General features: G+C 57.3%; 2 protein-coding genes across 2 annotated transcripts; both read left to right on the top strand.

The window, feature by feature from the left end:
* The first annotated feature begins 37 nt into the window (after positions 1 to 37).
* Positions 38 to 10,777, top strand: LOC107206077 (inner centromere protein-like). Its single transcript, XM_033514946.1, has 20 exons — positions 38 to 81; positions 282 to 420; positions 567 to 680; positions 1,810 to 2,498; positions 3,485 to 3,536; positions 4,055 to 4,088; positions 4,334 to 4,433; positions 4,953 to 5,040; positions 5,539 to 5,674; positions 5,745 to 5,837; positions 5,950 to 5,961; positions 6,417 to 6,526; positions 6,655 to 6,766; positions 7,440 to 7,535; positions 7,766 to 7,884; positions 8,071 to 8,149; positions 8,950 to 9,057; positions 9,265 to 9,351; positions 9,946 to 10,102; positions 10,461 to 10,777. Exons 2-20 carry the CDS (start codon positions 290 to 292, stop codon positions 10,658 to 10,660), a joined length of 2,517 nt encoding a protein of 838 aa, XP_033370837.1. The 5' UTR covers positions 38 to 81; positions 282 to 289; the 3' UTR covers positions 10,661 to 10,777.
* A 3,066-nt stretch (positions 10,778 to 13,843) lies between these two features.
* On the top strand, positions 13,844 to 15,968 carry LRRC55 (leucine rich repeat containing 55). The gene is given in 3 exon segments (XM_015629751.1): positions 13,844 to 13,908; positions 13,910 to 14,448; positions 14,533 to 15,968. Coding segments are annotated over 3 exon segments (840 nt in total). The 3' UTR covers positions 14,769 to 15,968.
* Positions 15,969 to 16,098: the final 130 nt, after the last annotated feature.

The raw sequence follows: 16,098 nt of genomic DNA, 5'->3' as shown, positions 1-16,098 counted from the left end.
GAGTGGGAAGGGACGGCCTATGCTGTGAGGGCGTGGTGAGCGGACGAGGCGGCGACGGCGGCAACAGCGGGGGCAGCTTTGGTTGGGCGGCGAGTGAACGCTCCGGAGGGTCCCTGGGAGCTTGGGAGGGTCCCCGGGAGTATGGGGCGTGGAGGGGATCCCCCAAGCTGTCTTAATTTCCCTCTCATGCCTAGGAGCACCGTGCTACCTGCGTTTCGCTTTCCTACTTTGAGGGGTATCCTGGCTGCCCACCAGCCTTGTCCTCCCGCTCTGTGTTCCAGGCAAGGCAATGGCAGAGGGTCCCCAGCAGCTGCTGGAAGTCTGTGGGCGGAGGCTGTCCCGCTTCCTCTGTGATGCCCAGAACAAGCACCTGGCCTGGCTGCGGGAGGTGGAGGAGCAGGGCATGAGGATGCTCAAGAGGTAGGGGCTGCCCTGAGGGGACCCCTCTGCCCACCTGAGCTCCCAGCTGGGTGTGGGTGGGTTTGGGCCCATCCTTCCCTTGTTTTGGGAGGGTTGATGTGGGCAGTGAGAGAAGCAATCTGTGCTCTGCCTCTTCTGCCTCACAGCAGCTTCAGGGATGAGCCTATGCTCTTGCCCAAAACGCCATCGCAGAGAAGAAAGCTCAGGAAAAGGCAGTCCTCCTGGATGAGGGAGGAAAACAAGGAGCTGAGCAGGAGGAGGTAGGTGGGTCAGCTTCCTCTGGCTCTGCCTCATGGTGTTTGGATTAAACAAATCAGTGCCTGCATTCCCTCAGTTATCAAAGGGATACATTGGGATTGCTCACTGTTTGGATTCTGGTGAGAGTTTGGGATGAAGTTGGCTGCTTTCCTTCACTTTTTTTTTTTTCCCTGTTTATAGTTAAAGAATAATAAACACTCTATTTTCATGTCTATTTAGATTTGGATTTTGTCTCACTGGGTTTGGCTTTTGGCCTGTGGTTGCTGCTCCTGGTGTTCACTCCCTAAGCCTCTGTGTCAGTGCCTGGAAAACTTGGGAAAGGGATGTATTCCCAGCACTGTGTCAGAATTGGCAGGGAGATTCCAAGGGTTTATCAAGGGACTGAAGTGGAAATTCCAAGTGATTTGCCTGGAACCAAACTTCTAAAGCTGCCCAAACCTGATCCGTTGGTGTGTTAGGGCACTAAAATCATTCTAACTGTGGTGAAAAGCCCACAGGAGGAAGAGCTAGAGCTGGGAGACTGTCAGGATGCAGACATGGAGGGTGGGGAGAGCAGCAGGAATAGCGGGAGCGTGGGAGGTTTGTGTGTGTGCGAGGGAGAGTGGGAAAAGCAGCACTGCGGATGGGAGCAGGAGAGCTCTCGGCCCTGCTCTGGGTGCTCAGGTCACACCTTCTCCAGGGGAGCAGCCCAGCTAACTCCTGTTGGTGTTTTCCCTCATTTAAACTTGGTTTGGGGAGAGGTGCTGATGCAGCCAGGCCTGTCAGCAGGAAGGTGGCACACCGTGTGTACCTCTGTAGGTGCTGTCTTCTGCTGTGCACTGTTCCCAGGGTGAGGTTTAAACCCAGCTCTTGGTGTAGGACTAAATACACCTTTCCCATGCCCATTTCGCCATACCTGACTCTTGATACGCAGCCTGGGCTGTGTCTGTGTGGCACAGCCCTTGTGTGTGAGCTCCCACCTGGGCTGTGTCCCTATGCCTCTCCCCAGGGATAGGATGGGCTGTGAGGGGGAAATGGTGAAGTGAGCAGCAGCTTCACTTTTACGCTGTCCACTTTTCCCTCTAAAACTTATTTGGAAGTGGACATCATTTCCTTCAAATTTATTTTCCTTCAAAATTCTTTCCCTTTAAGGTTTTCCCGAAGGAGGAGTGGTGTCAAGCTGCTGTCTTCCAGTCTGAATTCCCAGAGGTGCCTGAGCCAGGAGCAGCCCCAGACCCCTGGCTGTGAGGGGCAGGATGTATCTGTGCCTGGCTGCGCTCTGGAATCTCAGGCTGGCATTACACCCCAGCCCCCAGCTCTGCCCAGGAAGCAGCCTGTGAAAGAACGTGTTCTCACAGCAGACCTGGATTGCCAGGAGTGTCCCCAAGGTGCTGCTGGGGGTGAAGCAGCCCCTCCAGCAGTTTTGGAGGAGCAGCTGCCTGAGAGTGATGCAGCAGCAGAGCTCCAGGATGTCCCTGGTGTCCCTGGGATCGCAGCTGAACAGCCAGGAAGAGATGGGGAACAGGACCCCAGGCGAGCCAGCACCTCCACTCCCAAGGCTGCTCAGAATGGTGATCCTGCTGTGTTCCAAGGAAAAGGATCTCCTCAAGACCTTGAGATGCTGCTCTTCCAGGACTCCCCTAGTAAAAGTGCAACAGCGAAATCCAGGACGCGTCGCCGGAGCGGGCTGGCGGCCCCCCGCAAGAGCCATAGGACTTCCCTGGCAGAAAAATGCTCCCTGGCCAGTAGGAGAGAGAACATGATCCGGAGATCCATCAGCAGGGCCATGGCCAGGAAGGCAGCAGCAGGAGAATCCTCCTCGGCCTCCAGCAGAGTGAGCTGTGAGTCCCTGCACTGCTTCCATGTGGGAATGGAGCGGTGTGGAGCGGCTCATCCCTGGCTCCAGCTCCCCCAAGTCTCCTTGTCCTTGTGGGCTTCTGGGGTGCAGCTTCAAGCCAGGGTGTTGCTGCAGCAGGTGAAAAGGCTGGGGGGCAGGTGGAGTTGGGGGGTACATGGGTTGGGAATTGGCAAAAAAGCACAATTGTGGATGGGAGAGCATGGCCAGGCTGGTTCCAGACATGTATGGCTTTAAATTGGGAAAGACTGCTGCATTCCCTGAGGAAGAGCTTTAATTTATGGCATCTGCCAGCTCTCCAAAAAAATCAATAGGGCTGAAAGTGCAGCCCTGAAGTTAGGCTGAAATGGGCAGAGGAGCTCAAATGCTTTTTGGGCGAGGATAGGAGACTCAAACTAGCTGTGTCACCAGAGGAACAGGGGTTATGGAGCCCAGGCTATTCCTGGTAGCTCTGAATCCCTTGTATCCACTATTTCTGCTGCTCCTGACAGGGTTTGGCTGCTTGGGCTTTCCAAAACCATTGCTGCTGCAGGCAAACAGACTGTGGTGGAGCATGGAGGCCCCTGGAATTCAGCTTTGTCAGCCTTGAGTCACGCCGTATCCAGGCATTTGTTATAACACTTGGAGCGAAGGGGTGTGATGGGGGGGTGGAATGAGCCTGGAATCAGCCCAAACCCCCCGGATCCCTGCACCAGAGCGTGCAGGGAGGCAGGAGCTGCAGCCAATGGCCTGGGAATGCTGGCTGTGACACAGGCAGCTGGAGCAGGCTGCAGGCAGCAAAGCTGCTGCCTTGGTGCTCTGCCTTCCCAGCCCACTCCAGATTCAGTGGCACTTGAGGGAGGTGTGGTGCTGGTGGGGAAAGCTGAGCAATCCATGTTCCTGGGAGGAAGCCTGAGCTCTTCCATGTGCACCCTGTGGCTGTTGGGAGCCTGGGAGCGAACTCCCCAGCACCACTTAGGCTTTCCTCTCCAGGTCAGAGCTCCTTGGAGGCTTTTGTGGAAGAAGATGTGATCAGCAACACAAGGTGAGGCTGCCACATAAGGCAAGTGGGAAGGGATCCCAACATTCCCCGTAAAGGACACTCTCCCGGTGGATTTTCTGCCATGGATTTTGTCAGGGACTGCTCAGGTGTTGCTGTCACCTGGGGCTGGATGAGATTTCAGGTTGTGCTGTTCAGGCACAGTGAGATTAAGTCCTTCACTGGGGTGGATGTTGGTGTGTCTTGGGGTTCCTGGAATTCCTGGCTGCTACTAGCCCCAGAAAGTTGGTGTTCAGTCAGGTCTGCTCTGGGGAAGGAACAGCCCAAGGCTGTCAGAGTCCCCTCCTTTCTTGGTACTGGGGCCCAAGGTGATTGTGGGCCAGCAGCACAGCAGGACAGTCCCTCAGAGGAATTTACAGCCCAATCTTGAAGTGCCTGGCTGGAACAGCCTCTGGATGTGCTTAGGAACCTTCACTTTCCTTGGAGTCCCATACACCGCCTCCATCACCTGTAACTCACCTTCAGAGAGAATTTAAATTATTAAAATAGCTTTTCCTTTACAGGCCTGAGCTGGAGCTAAATTCCCCAAGGGAAAAGGTGAGTTCCAAGGAACAACGCTCAGACTGTGTGGAAGCCTTCTTGCTGAGTCAGCACCTTTGCTGAGGTTGTCACTGGATGCAGGGATGTGGCTGATGTCCCAAAATGAGCCAGCACAGCCCTCACTGGGAAGGAGGCAGACCCTATCTGAGCAAGCAGCTGGCTTTTCCAGGGCAGCAGGTCCCTGGTAGCTTTGTTCTTTGGAGCAGCTGTGCTAAGGGAATGTTTGTCCCCTTTCCCTGCAGGCTCCTGGAGATGTCCTTGTTCCAAGCACAAGTCCCCAAGCTGCCAGCCCTCCTGCACAGCACCTGTCCCCTCTGGAGCAGCAGGCAGGGAATGCTGCAGGTAACTTCTGGGTGGTCTTGCTGTACTTGCATGAAACCCACAGAAAACACAGGCCTAGGGCTCAGCTGGGGACGTTCCTGGGAAATAAGGGATTTGAAACAGAACCACCTCTGACTAGTCAAGAAGGTTTTCCAGGTAAAGTTTGGATCTCCTGAAGAGGTGAGATATTAGTTAGGTGGGAAAGGATATGTAAATGTGTCCAAGCCGTGAGACAAATGTTGCCCTGTCCAGCTTCGGTCTGTGCAACAAGTGAGTGGGGACGTTTGGGAAGGAGCTCCTCTGTGGATTCTTCCACAGAATGTCATATCCTTTCCCTCTGGGGTTGCATTATGTGAAGATTCAGAGGCCCTGATTGATTATTTTCTGTGCCTCTGAGCAAGAAGGAGGAGCTGGGGGGAGGTTTTTGTTCCCTGTGGGATTTGCAGGATGTGACAAGCAGCTGGAGCTGGAATGGAGGAAAGAGTCCCTGGAGGGAGCTGGATGCCTCACACGTGGCACTGACTGCAGGTTTCTCCACAGGAAGCCATGTAAATCCTAACAGTGAACCTCAGAAGAGCCAGGAACAACCCAACTGTGCCAAGTCCCAGGAGAATTCCTCCCGCATGTGGTAGGAGACACTGCAAGGTAGCAGGGATGAGCCAGGGGTCTGGAAGGACTCGGGTTTAGCATTTGAAGTAATTTGTGCTAAAAAAAGGTTGAGGGGGATTGATTCCCTGTCTTTCCCTACTTCCAGTAGCTCTGAAATCTCATTTGGCCAGATCCTGTGTCTTGGAAGTCCCTGTGGCTTTTGGAGCCTTGTTTGGCTCTGGGAGTGGGTCTGGCACGGGGAGGAGCACCTGAGGTCCTCCACAAACCAGCAGAGGTGCCCTAGCACAGTTAGCTCAGAGCTGGGAGATAAATCCGAGGGCTCCTGAGGTGCAAGTGACTGACCTGGTTATTTTTGTCTGTGTGAGTGTCTGGAATACCTGACCTGGCTCCCGGAACACCTGATGTGTCTCCTCACTGTGTGTCGCTGGTGAGGTTTTGGGAGAAAGGTGTAATAGCCAGTAAATCCCTCTTGGAGGGTGTGACAGCCACTTCATGTCCCTCCTGCTAATGCCACCAGGATGAAAGGCTGCAAGCAAGCCCTGGGTGTCCTGTGGCAGGGGCAGCACACGGGGGGCCGGCCCCTTTCCCCTTTGGATGAGAAGCTCAAGACCTCAGCAAACCAGGCTCCATCATCCCCCTCTCCAGCCAGCAAGGTGAGTGGTGCCACAGCCCTGTGCCCCCTGTCCCAGGCAGGCCCTGAGCTCCCTCCCTCTCTCCCCTCAGGCTGTCAGGCCACTGAAGAACTTCCTGCAGGGACAAGGGGGTGGCATCAAGGACTTCATCAAGCGCAACACTCCCACCCGGCCCCCCCTGAAGGTGCGTCACGTCTGAGGGGCAGGAGGGGAACAGGCTGCATGTGCTGGGAAGAGGAGCTCTGGCGTTACTTCCAAACCTTTAATGATGGTTTTTTTATGCCCTTTCTCTGCAGGGAGACTTCGTTGTAAGTATGGCACCTTATCTGTGGGGCTGACTGCTCTCTCCCCTCATGCCGATGTCCATCAACCCTCTGGCCACACCAGTGGTGAGGTGGCAGGATCTCTGTGCAGGTGTGTTCTGCTGGGACTGGGCACTGCTGGGAGCTTCTGGCGTCTGAGCCAGGCTGCACTGTGCTCCCTCTCCACCATTTTTCTGACTCCTGGGTTAAGTGGTCACCTAGTGGGTGTGCTGTTCTTTTCTAGATATATTCTGGGCAGCTGAAGAACTGTGGTTTTTCCCTCCTGTACCTCTGCTTGCATCAGATAGTCCCAGTTGCCAAATATGTGTTGTCTCCCCTTCTGCTCACTCCCTATCCCAGTGTTCAGGTGAAGGACTCCAACAGTGACTGCATGTACCAGGCTGCCTGAGGGGAGACACATCCCCCAGCACCTGGTACAGTCTGAACTCTCGTCCCTTCAGGAGAAGGAGAGACAGAGACTAGAGAACCTCCGGAAGAAGCAGGAGGCTGAGGAGCAGAGGAGGAAGAAAGTGGAAGAGGAGAAGAGACGGCGTCAAGCAGAAATGAAGCAGTGAGTTGGGCCCCTTCCCCCTTGCTCTTTCCTTGGTCAGCACAGACTTGCCTTGTGCTTCCCACCTGGAATGAGCACTTTGGGAGCAGGCAGGGCTAACGGGCCCCTCTTGCCCACGCACTGCCCAGGAAGCGGGAAGAGCGTCTGAGGAAGGCCCTGCAGGCTCGGGAGCGTGCAGAACAGATGGAGGAAAAGAAGAAAAAGCGGATGGAGCAGAAGATCCTGCAGAGTGATGAGAAGGTGAGAAGACTGAGTGGGCTTTGGGCCTCTCTGAGAGCTGTGAGACCAGGGAGGTGTGAACAGGGCACTGGCAGAGTCCACGAATGCTAGAATTCCTTCTGACAAGGGGAGGCTTTTGTTCTCAATCCCTCTGCACATTCCTGTTGGGACAGGTCCTGTTCATGCTGCTCTGTGTTCAGGGAATGTGGCTGCCCCTGTCTGCCCTGCAGGTGACAGCCTCACCTATCCCACGTGATTGGACTGGAGTGTAACTCAGCAGGGGGTGCATTTGGGCCGGGTTTGGGTTTCAGAGCCTGACCTGACCCTTTCTGGGGGCACAGGCTGGTGAGCTGGTGGCCACATGCCAGTGCTGCTGCTGTGTTATGGCTGTGAAGGGCTGAGGGAGCTGTGCCTGAGGGCCCAGAGCCTGAGCAGCCTCTGGGTTGAGGCCTGGCTGCTCATTTTGGGCTGGACTGAAGAAACTTTTGGAAAGGTTCAGCCTTGGAAAACAAGGAGTGATGTTCCTTTCAGCCCTTCCCAAACCTTGAGTGGACAAATGCGCACCCACTGCTGGGTCTCAGTCTCCTTGGGATCTGGGATATCCCAAGTTCCAGACCTCCCTCCAAGGCTGTGAGGTATGTCCTTGGAGTGGTGGAGCTGACAGGTGTGGCTTTCTCTGGTGCACATCTCACAGGTGAAGGAAGAGAAGGTGGCAGAGGACCGGAGCAAGAGGAAAGGGTCCAAGAAACATGGGGAAGTGGAGGCACGGAGGCAGAAAGCCCTGAAAGGGGTAAGAGCAACTCAGGACCCTCCTGCACATGGAGAAGGACAGGGATAGCAGGGACCTGCTGTGTTAGTGTGGCTGGTGGGATAGGGACAGGTCACTGTCTGCTTCTGCAGGGATTTTGGGGCCTGGGCTGCCAGATCTCTGTCCAGGCAGCTGAGGTTGGGTTGGGACACAAGGGAGAAATGTTCTAGCTGCTGGAGTCTTATAGGGTTTTCCTCTTGTTTCTTCCGGAGGAAAATGAGCAGCAAGAACCACTGCAGAAAAGAGAGGATGAAGTGAAGGAAAGGGGGAAGACAGTCTTGGAACTGAAGAACCTTCTGGAGCAGCAACAACTGGGACAAGCAAAGGAGAGGTGCGAGCTGGTGCCTGTCCTGGGTCAGGGAATTTGCCATGGCCATGGGGAAGCAGTGGATGTAAATGTGATGTTGCACCTGGGCTCTGAGGCTGTCTGGAGGTTGTGGGGCAGAAGTAGGAGCCTGTAAGAGGGTGAGGGACAACTGGACATGTTTGCCTCTCTAAATTCTTGCTTTTCCCCCAGGGATCCCAAGCAGCGAGGGAAGGAGAAGCCCCCCCAAGCACAGCAGGAGCCAGCAGCGTTGGCTGGCAAGGCCACCAAGGTGGAGCTGGAGTGTTCTGGGATCAGCCTCTCTGCAGCACACAGGCTGGGTTCAGGATTAGGTGTTTTCCAAGTGCTGTGTTGCTGGGATGTTGTTTAGAGGGTCAAATACAATGAAACTAATGATTGTTATTGTACAGAGGTGCTGTGCAGGAACAAGCCTAGGGCTGGGAGTTCCCTGCCTGACAGGTGAGCCCTCAGCCCTGTCATGGTATGGTGACAGTCATGAAATGGCACTTGGAAGAACACCCCAATGAGAGCATTCACTGATCCTGAAATCAATGTAGAAATAAGAGATTTATTAATGTTTTACTGCCACATTTCCTCATTGTGCCCAAAGGACATGACCCCCAAACCTCAGGTGCCATATGGTTGTGTGTCACTTCATTTGCACTCACACAAAGAACATTGGCTTTAAGTCAGGGTTGCTGGTCTTGAAATATCACACTAACATTTGCTTTCACTCTCTACTCTTAAATTCATTGCTTCATTAGTGAAAAATCAATGCCCCAAATGGTTCTTCCTCTTCAGGATCAATTCTTCCTCCTGTGTGGGCTCCTGCTGCACTCCTTCCCTCAGTCCCTGGCACTTGGACTCTTTTGTGCTGTATAAATTTAATTTAAGGTCTGAATCCTTCCTGTGCTGCCAGCAGCTGGGCCAGAATGAGCTTGGCAAAGCTTTTCCAGGCAGGAGAAAAATGGAAGTAACTCCAAGTGCTGAGCAGCACTGGAGGGAAACTTGAGGAGAAATAGTTTGGGTTAAAAAGGAGCTTCAGCAGTTATTTTTTTTTCTCTTTATTAGGGGAAAGAAAGTCCCAAAGAGCTGCCCCTTGGGCCTGGGCTGGACAAAAGATATGAGCCACCAGAATGCCTTTTCCCAGCTCTTAATGTCTGGCTCCAAGCAGAGAGGGTGAGTGTGGGCTCCAGAGAGCCAGGTTGGACCTGAGCTGAGAGACAGGAATGGCTTTATTTAGGAGTCTTGGATTTGGGGTTATTTCTACAGAAGAAGCCACAGAGGCACTGAGGGCTGGATGTTGCCAGAGCTGCCGAGAACACAGCTCTGTGTCAGAGTCTGTTCTGTGTGAGTGAGAAATTAGTTAATTCCCGTGTCTTACAGGAGGCTGATGGTCAACAGCAGCCGGGAGAGGAGAAAAAGCCCATTCAATCAGCAGCCCCTGGGACATGGCCGAACAAAGCCGTCAAGGTGAGCCCTGGCCCCGGCACAGCCCTCGGGTGGCCCCCACCTTCTGTGGCTACTTAGCCCCCGCAGCTCGGAGCCCCCGCAGCGCTCGGCACAGGGAATCCGATGGAAAAACAAGTGGTTGGTGGCGGAAAAGATGCTGGAAGCGGCCACTGGAGGGCAGCAGGTCCTGAGGCGACATCCCCGCGGGAGCGGCCCTGGGCAGCCGGGCTGTGCCGGCTGCGGAGCCTTCCATGGGCAGAGCGACAGGAAAGGCTGCTCGGAGCTGGGATGCGACGCTGTCTCTGCTGGGAATCTGTTCTGGGGCTGTGGGCTCCGTCCAGGCTGTGTCGGAGCTCCAACGAGGGAATATGAGACAGAGTATGTGGAAGGGTTTAGGAGTAGAGTCGAGTGCTGAGACATGCACAGTGTGCCTTTCCCAGGCTTTTCCACAGAAAACAGGAGCAGAGGGAGTGTTAAGAGCAGGTGTCAAGGCACGGATCCTGGTGACAGTTTTATGTTGGTTCATGATTTGAGCACTTTGGGGCTCTGGTGGCCATCCCAGCCATAGAAGTGGCTGCTTCCCCTTGCTCATCACAGCTCTCTGTGTGGTTTCAGAAATCCCTCTCCACATCCTGCCTCGGGTCCCTGCAGGGTGCTCAAGGACCAGGGTCACCCCCGGCCAATGAGAACAGCTACGGGCTGGATCTGAACAGCGATGACTCCACAGATGATGAGAGCAACCCACGGAAACCCGTCCCTGCCTGGGCTGATGGTAAGTGCCAGCTCTGGGCTGGCTTCCTTTCCCTCCTGCCCCGGAGCTTTTCAGCCTTGCTTGGAACCATCCCAAAGCACAGTCCAGGAGTGTGTGCACCTCTGGCAGATCCCAGCTGTCTGTGCTGAGGGGATCAGCACTGCATCCTTCAAGCGCTCATGGGTTAAGGTGAAACCAGAGTCCTCTGAGAGGAAAGGGGGGAGACAGCTCCAACTCTTGAGAAGTGAGGTGTAGTGGCTGTGGGACATGTCCTACCCCTCCTGCACAGCTCCTGGGTTCTCAGAGGGGAACGGGGAGTGCCAGTGCTGAGGGCTGAGGCAGCACCTGTATCCATGTGTTGTTGCTGTTGTTCCTGCAGGGGCACAGCTCCAGCAGGCCATCATGCACCAGTACTACAACCCCCCTGACCTGGACGTGCTGTTTGGGGCCATCCCCAGCCCCAGGCTGGAGCACATCTTCTATAAGAGCAAACCCCGCTACTTCAAGCGCACGAGCTCGGCCGTGTGGCACTCCCCGCCTGGCCCCTCCTGCGGCCCCTCCTGCACCTTCCAGAGCTGAGCCAAGGCAGCAAAAGGGGTTTCTAGGGACTGTCTTCTACTTACCCTGTGTTTACAATTTTAACTTCTTTTTTTCCTTCTTCTGTACAGAAATAAAGTTGTTTAATATAAAGGCCAACACTTAGTGGGTGTCTCCTTTCCCGTACCTTGATGACTGTGCCTTTTGCCTTGCAGAAATCACAGTTACTAATTCTGCAACCAGAGCCCTTTTCTAGTCTGCCTCATTTCCTAATCACTTAGGATATTCCCTCGTACAAGGAAGCTTGGAAATTGCTGTAGGGAAGATCAGGTTTTTTAATCATCCCGAGGGGATAATGTTTTTGTAAGGCTTTTTTTTTTATATATTTACTATATTTATGTATTTGTCTATCTTTACTGACTTAATTATTTTCCTTAATTCCTTTTCCTTTAACAATTCCTGTGCACTCATCTTAGTCTGAGCCAGAATCTTCTTCCTGCTGTTGGCAAAATCTCCCTGGACAATTTAAGCAGTGGCTAATGCCTCCTCACTCTGTTTTTCTAATGGAAAAAGGAAGCCCAGGCTCAGCTCTGGATCCTGTTGTGGCAGGAGCAGTGGGACAGCCTGTCTTGAGCAGAAGTTGGGTTGATTTGGGAAGGGTGAGGGAGGGGAAGGTTCCCCAGGGGCGCTATCAGTGTGCCAGCTTTCACACACCCCCCCCTCCCCAACCTCAGCAGAAGAGCTGCACCTATCCCTCTCCCTCCTTCCTTTCCCAAGCCTGAGTGCACATGGATTGACGGGAGCAGGGATGGAGTGAAAGAGAAATGGCTCTGGCTGTAAGGTAGATTTATAGGGTCAGAATCCCTGGAGCCATCCTGCCACTCCTTCCATGAAAAGGGGCTGGAAGTTCTTGGAGCCCTCAGTCCCAGAGCCAGTGCTCGCCCAAGGGACCTTTTGTCCCAGGAATGCTTTTTGGATGGGATCATGCAGGGAGCTCATGGGTAAGGTGGGGAGGACAGCCAGACTGCTTCCCACCCCAGAGGGCAGCATCTGTCCTCTGGCTTCCTCAGGGGATGCTCCACAGCACAATATCCCCAAGGTCCCCTCCACAATGGATTGGGCGAGGAGGACACGAGCTCTGCTGCAGCCCAGCTCCAGTGTGGACAATTTCCCAGTTTCTTTGGTGCCAGTGGAGCCCGGAACAGTGGGGGAGAGTGGAAAAAACCTTGGCGCCAACAGCTGCTGGCAGGGATGCGCGGCCAGGCTCCGGGCTGAGCGCTAATGAGGTGTCTGTGCTGCCGCTGGTTCCGTTCAGCTCCCGCAGCTCCTGGAGCCCGCTGGGACCCCGGGCCTCACGCTGCAGGAGCTCCCAGGAGCTTTCCAGGAGCCTGGAGCAGTGCTGGTTAATGCCCAGGAGAGGCGGCTGTGCTGTCTGTCTGCCAGCGCCGCACCAGGGAGGATCTATCCCATGGGATGTGGGGAGCAAAAGGCCCCCCAGCACCAGCATCGGGCTGCCAGTGCCAGCTGGAAAAAGGAGCAGCTCCATGAAATCAGCAGGAGAGAATTAAGCAGGGAACCCCTAGACGTGGGTGGGCTGGATGTGCTCCTATAAATGCAGGAACCATGGTGTTGCAGCATTCCCGGAGCAAACCGTGGGGATCCCTGTGATCTCAAAGGGCCGTTCTCAGATGGGAAGGGGCAGGTGGCTGACCCCACTGTGTCCTTCCAAACAGAGAAGGGAAAGGGAATGTTTCAGCTTGCGTGAAGCAAAATAATCCATGTCAACCTGAAGCATTTTCTAGGGCTGTGAACACAGCAGGAGCACAGAAGGGTGGCAGTGCCCCTTGAATCCCAGCGCTCCCTTTGGATCCTAGAGCTCCCCTTGGATCCCGGCTGCCTCATTTCTCCCCTCTGCCGCCACGTCATCTGTTTCTGTTTTCAGCGCCTGGGAACCCCTGATTCACCCCATCCCACGAGGATGCTTCCCGGGGCTGGGCGAGTGTAGGAGGGCTGGGGATCAGGGCAGGGGAGCAGGATGCCACCCCTCTTCCTGCTCCATCCCTGCCGGGTGCCTGGGCCGTGCGGGTGCCAGTGCCCCGGCCTGGGCAGGGGTCCCTGAGGCGGGGGCACCTCCGCCCGCCGCTGTCTCCCTGGCTCGGCGGCTCTGCATCCCGCTCTCCTGTTGCTCAGAGATGTGGAGGCAGTTGCTAAGAGACACCGACACGTCAGTATCTGGCCCTAAGGAAAAAAAGAGGAAAAAAAAAAGAGACAGAGAAAGAGAGAGACAAGGGAGGACGAGGAGGAGGAGGGGAGGAAGGAGGTGGGGAAAGACCTGCTCCCATCTCCAGGCTCGCAGCAGCCTTGGCCACCGCTGCCGAAGCCCAGCTCCCGACTTGGCGGCCTCCGGGGTGTGGGCGGCCACCGGGGACCCCACATCACCATCCAGAGCCCTCCACATCGCCACTCAGGATCCCCACATCACCGCAGGGAGCCAGGCCCTGCTCCCTCCCTGGCCAGTGAGTACCCCAGGGCATCCCGGCCTCACGGGGGGGCCGGGGCGCTGTGGGGATGGGGAGCGACCGGGGCAAGGTGGGAGAGGATGGAGCTGGGGGGTGCGGCGAGGGAGGATGGAGCAGACATGGTCAGGTGGTGAGGGGCGAAGGCAGGCCTGGGAGGACCCCGGTGAGTGCAGGGAATGGGGATATTCCCCCGAGAGAGAGGTGGGGAGGGTGTCCCTGGCACCCCAGCTCGTGGTGGCTGGGGGCTGGAGGGGACCGGTGTGGGGCCGTGGAGCAGCACCTCTGCTCTGCCCATCACCGGCTAGGATGGGCTGGCCAAGGTCAGCAGGACTGGGGGGGGCCCTTTTCTGCCTGGAATCCCCGGGGGATGCTTGGAGGAGTGACCCTGACCCGGGGGACACGGGGAGGGTGAGGCTGCCCCAGAGGCCACCCCGGGGCTGCAACAGCTGCGGCCCCCCCGCCGGGGCGTGTGGCCGGCACGGCTTTCCCCCGTCCTCTCGCTCGCAGGCAGCCGGTGACGGCCCGACGCCGGCCCCGCCGGAGCCCCCGGAGGGCTTGGCGTCGCCCCCCGGATGCCGCCGGGATGCCGGGAACGTCGCTGTGACCGCCGCGAACCCGGCCCCGCGGCCGGCCGCCGGCAGCCCTCGGCGTGAGCGGGCGGGCGGGATGGCCCCCGGCGCCCCGTGAGGGCCGCGGCCACGAGGCCATGCTGCTGGGCCCCTGGCTGCTGGCGGCGGCGGCGGCGGTGGCGGCGGCGGGCGCGGGCTGCCCGTTGCAGCTGCCGCGGGCAGGCGGTGGACTGCAGCGGGCAGCGGCTCTTCTCCGTGCCCCCCGAGCTGCCGCTGGACACCGGCAACCTGAGCCTGGCCCACAACCGCATCGCCAGCATCCCGCCGGGCTACCTGGGCTGCTACGGGCAGCTGCGCGCCCTCGACCTGCGCAACAACTCGCTGGCGGCGCTGCCGGCCGGGCTGTTCCGCGGCGCCCGGCGCCTGGCGCACCTGGACCTCAGCTACAACAACTTCAGCCTGGTGCCCGCCGACATGTTCCGCGAGGCCAGCTCGCTGCTGCGCCTCGACCTCAGCCACAACCCGGGGCTGCGCCGCGTCCACCCCCAGGCCTTCCGCGGCCTGGCCCAGCTGCGCGAGCTGGACCTCAGCTACGGCGGCCTGGCCGCCCTCAGCCTCGACGCCCTGGAGGGGCTGCCCGGCCTCGTGGGGCTGCGCCTCGGGGGAAACCCCTGGCTCTGCGGTTGTGCCATGGAGCCCCTCCTCAAGTGGCTGCGGGGGCGCATCCAGCGCTGCTCCTCCGGTAGGTGCTGCCGGGACGCCCCCCCCGTGCCCCGTCCCGCCCGGGGGCCGGTGGCCGGGCTGACGCCATCCCTCCATCCCGCAGATTCGCAGCAGGCGGAGTGCTGGGCTCCCCCGGAGGTGGCGGGGGCCCCGCTGCTCTCGCTGACAGAGGAGAGCTTCCAGGCCTGCCACCTCACGCTGACCCTCGACGACTATCTCTTCATTGCCTTCGTTGGCTTTGTCGTCTCCATCGCCTCGGTGGCCACCAACTTCCTGCTGGGCATCACGGCCAACTGCTGCCACCGCTGGAGCAAGGCCAGCGAGGACGAGGATGTTTAGGGACCGCCACCGCCACCACCGCCGATAGACCCCCGCCCCGGCCACCCCCCGGCCCGGCCGCCCCCGCGGGGACACCAGACTGTGCCTTGTCCGCATCCCCTCCTGCCGCCCCCCGCGCCGGGGTGGCCCTCGAGACGCCGGGGACGCCAGGGGACAGCCCTGCTTCCTTTTGCCCCAAAGTGGGGAGTTTTTGCACCTCCCCATCACCGTGAGCTTGGACCCCCTCCTGTGCTGTTCCCACTGCCCAGGACTGGTTGAGGCAGCGATTTGGGAATCCCCTGGGAACCCCCCACCTCTGCCTGGGAGAGACAAAGTGTGTGTGTCTTGGGGACCACAGCCACTCTCTCCTGGGGGCATCGAGGAAATCCCTGCTTTCAGCCCCAAAGTGGCACCCTGGAGCCCCCCAAATCCTGCACATATTCTCCAGCCTCCCCAAAAATCCAGGGGGGCAGGAAGCGCTGCTGACACCCAGCTCTCTACCACTGTTCCAGGGCGTGCCTGCACCTCGCTGGTGACACCGGGGTGTGCTGGGACAGCAATGGGACCACCGAGTGGGATGGGCTGTGACATCTCCAGGGGATGGGATCTCCCAGGGATGGCACCTTCCAGGGATGGCATCTCCCTCCTCTTCGGGGCCCAAGCTGGGCACCAGCATTGCCCACTCTGGGGGAGGTTTGGGAGGTGGAAGGAGTTCTAAGAAAGGGCAAAAAAAAAGAAAAAAAAAGCAGAAAGCCAACGACCTTCTGTCCAGCCGGGATGGCCATGTCCCTAGTGACTGTGTCACCCTGTCACCATGGGAGCAGATCAGGTGGGGAGTGGGGGCTCAGGGCTGGGGTCACCCAGGGATTGCTTTGTCCCTTCCCCTGTCCCCCATGGAGGCTGAGTGCATGGGGAGGGGGGTTTGGTTTAACCGCAACCCACCCCAAAAGGGCTCCAGCTGCACCCCAGCCCCAGCGCTGCCCCCGGGAAAGGGAACCTGGCCTCTGCCTTCTCTATTTTGTCTGGGTTTTTATTATTTTCCTTTTGGTGAGTCCAAGAACACCCCTGCTCCACACCCTCTGCACCCCCCACAACTCCTGCACCCCTGGACCAGCCACACGGGCATGGAGCATCCACCTGCATCCCACCAGCTCCTTCCTCTGCCTCACCCTCATCCTCTTCTTTTTGTATTTATATTTATGTTTTATTTTCCTTTTGTTTCTCCTTGTCTTTTGATTTTATTGTTTCTCTATTCCTTTCCTTTCCTTTCCTTTCCTTTCCTTTCCTTTCCTTTCCTTTCCTTTCCTTTCCTTTCCTTTCCTTTCCTTTCCTTTCCTTTCCTTTCCTTTCC

This window comes from Parus major, chromosome 5 (assembly GCF_001522545.3).
Source record: "Parus major isolate Abel chromosome 5, Parus_major1.1, whole genome shotgun sequence".
Taxonomy (NCBI): domain Eukaryota; kingdom Metazoa; phylum Chordata; class Aves; order Passeriformes; family Paridae; genus Parus; species Parus major.
The sequence above is the reverse complement of the archived record's forward strand: the minus strand, read 5'-3'. Positions and strand labels throughout refer to the sequence as shown.

Excerpts from the sequence above, each read along its gene's own strand:
- LOC107206077 (XM_033514946.1), top strand. The coding sequence starts at position 290 with ATGGCAGAGGGTCCCCAGCAGCTGCTGGAAGTCTGTGGGCGGAGGCTG. Across the intron at positions 4,434-4,952 it reads GCAGGCAGGGAATGCTGCAG|GAAGCCATGTAAATCCTAAC; the intron begins GTAACTTCTGGG and ends GTTTCTCCACAG. Across the intron at positions 8,150-8,949 it reads TGGCTGGCAAGGCCACCAAG|GGGAAAGAAAGTCCCAAAGA; the intron begins GTGGAGCTGGAG and ends TCTCTTTATTAG.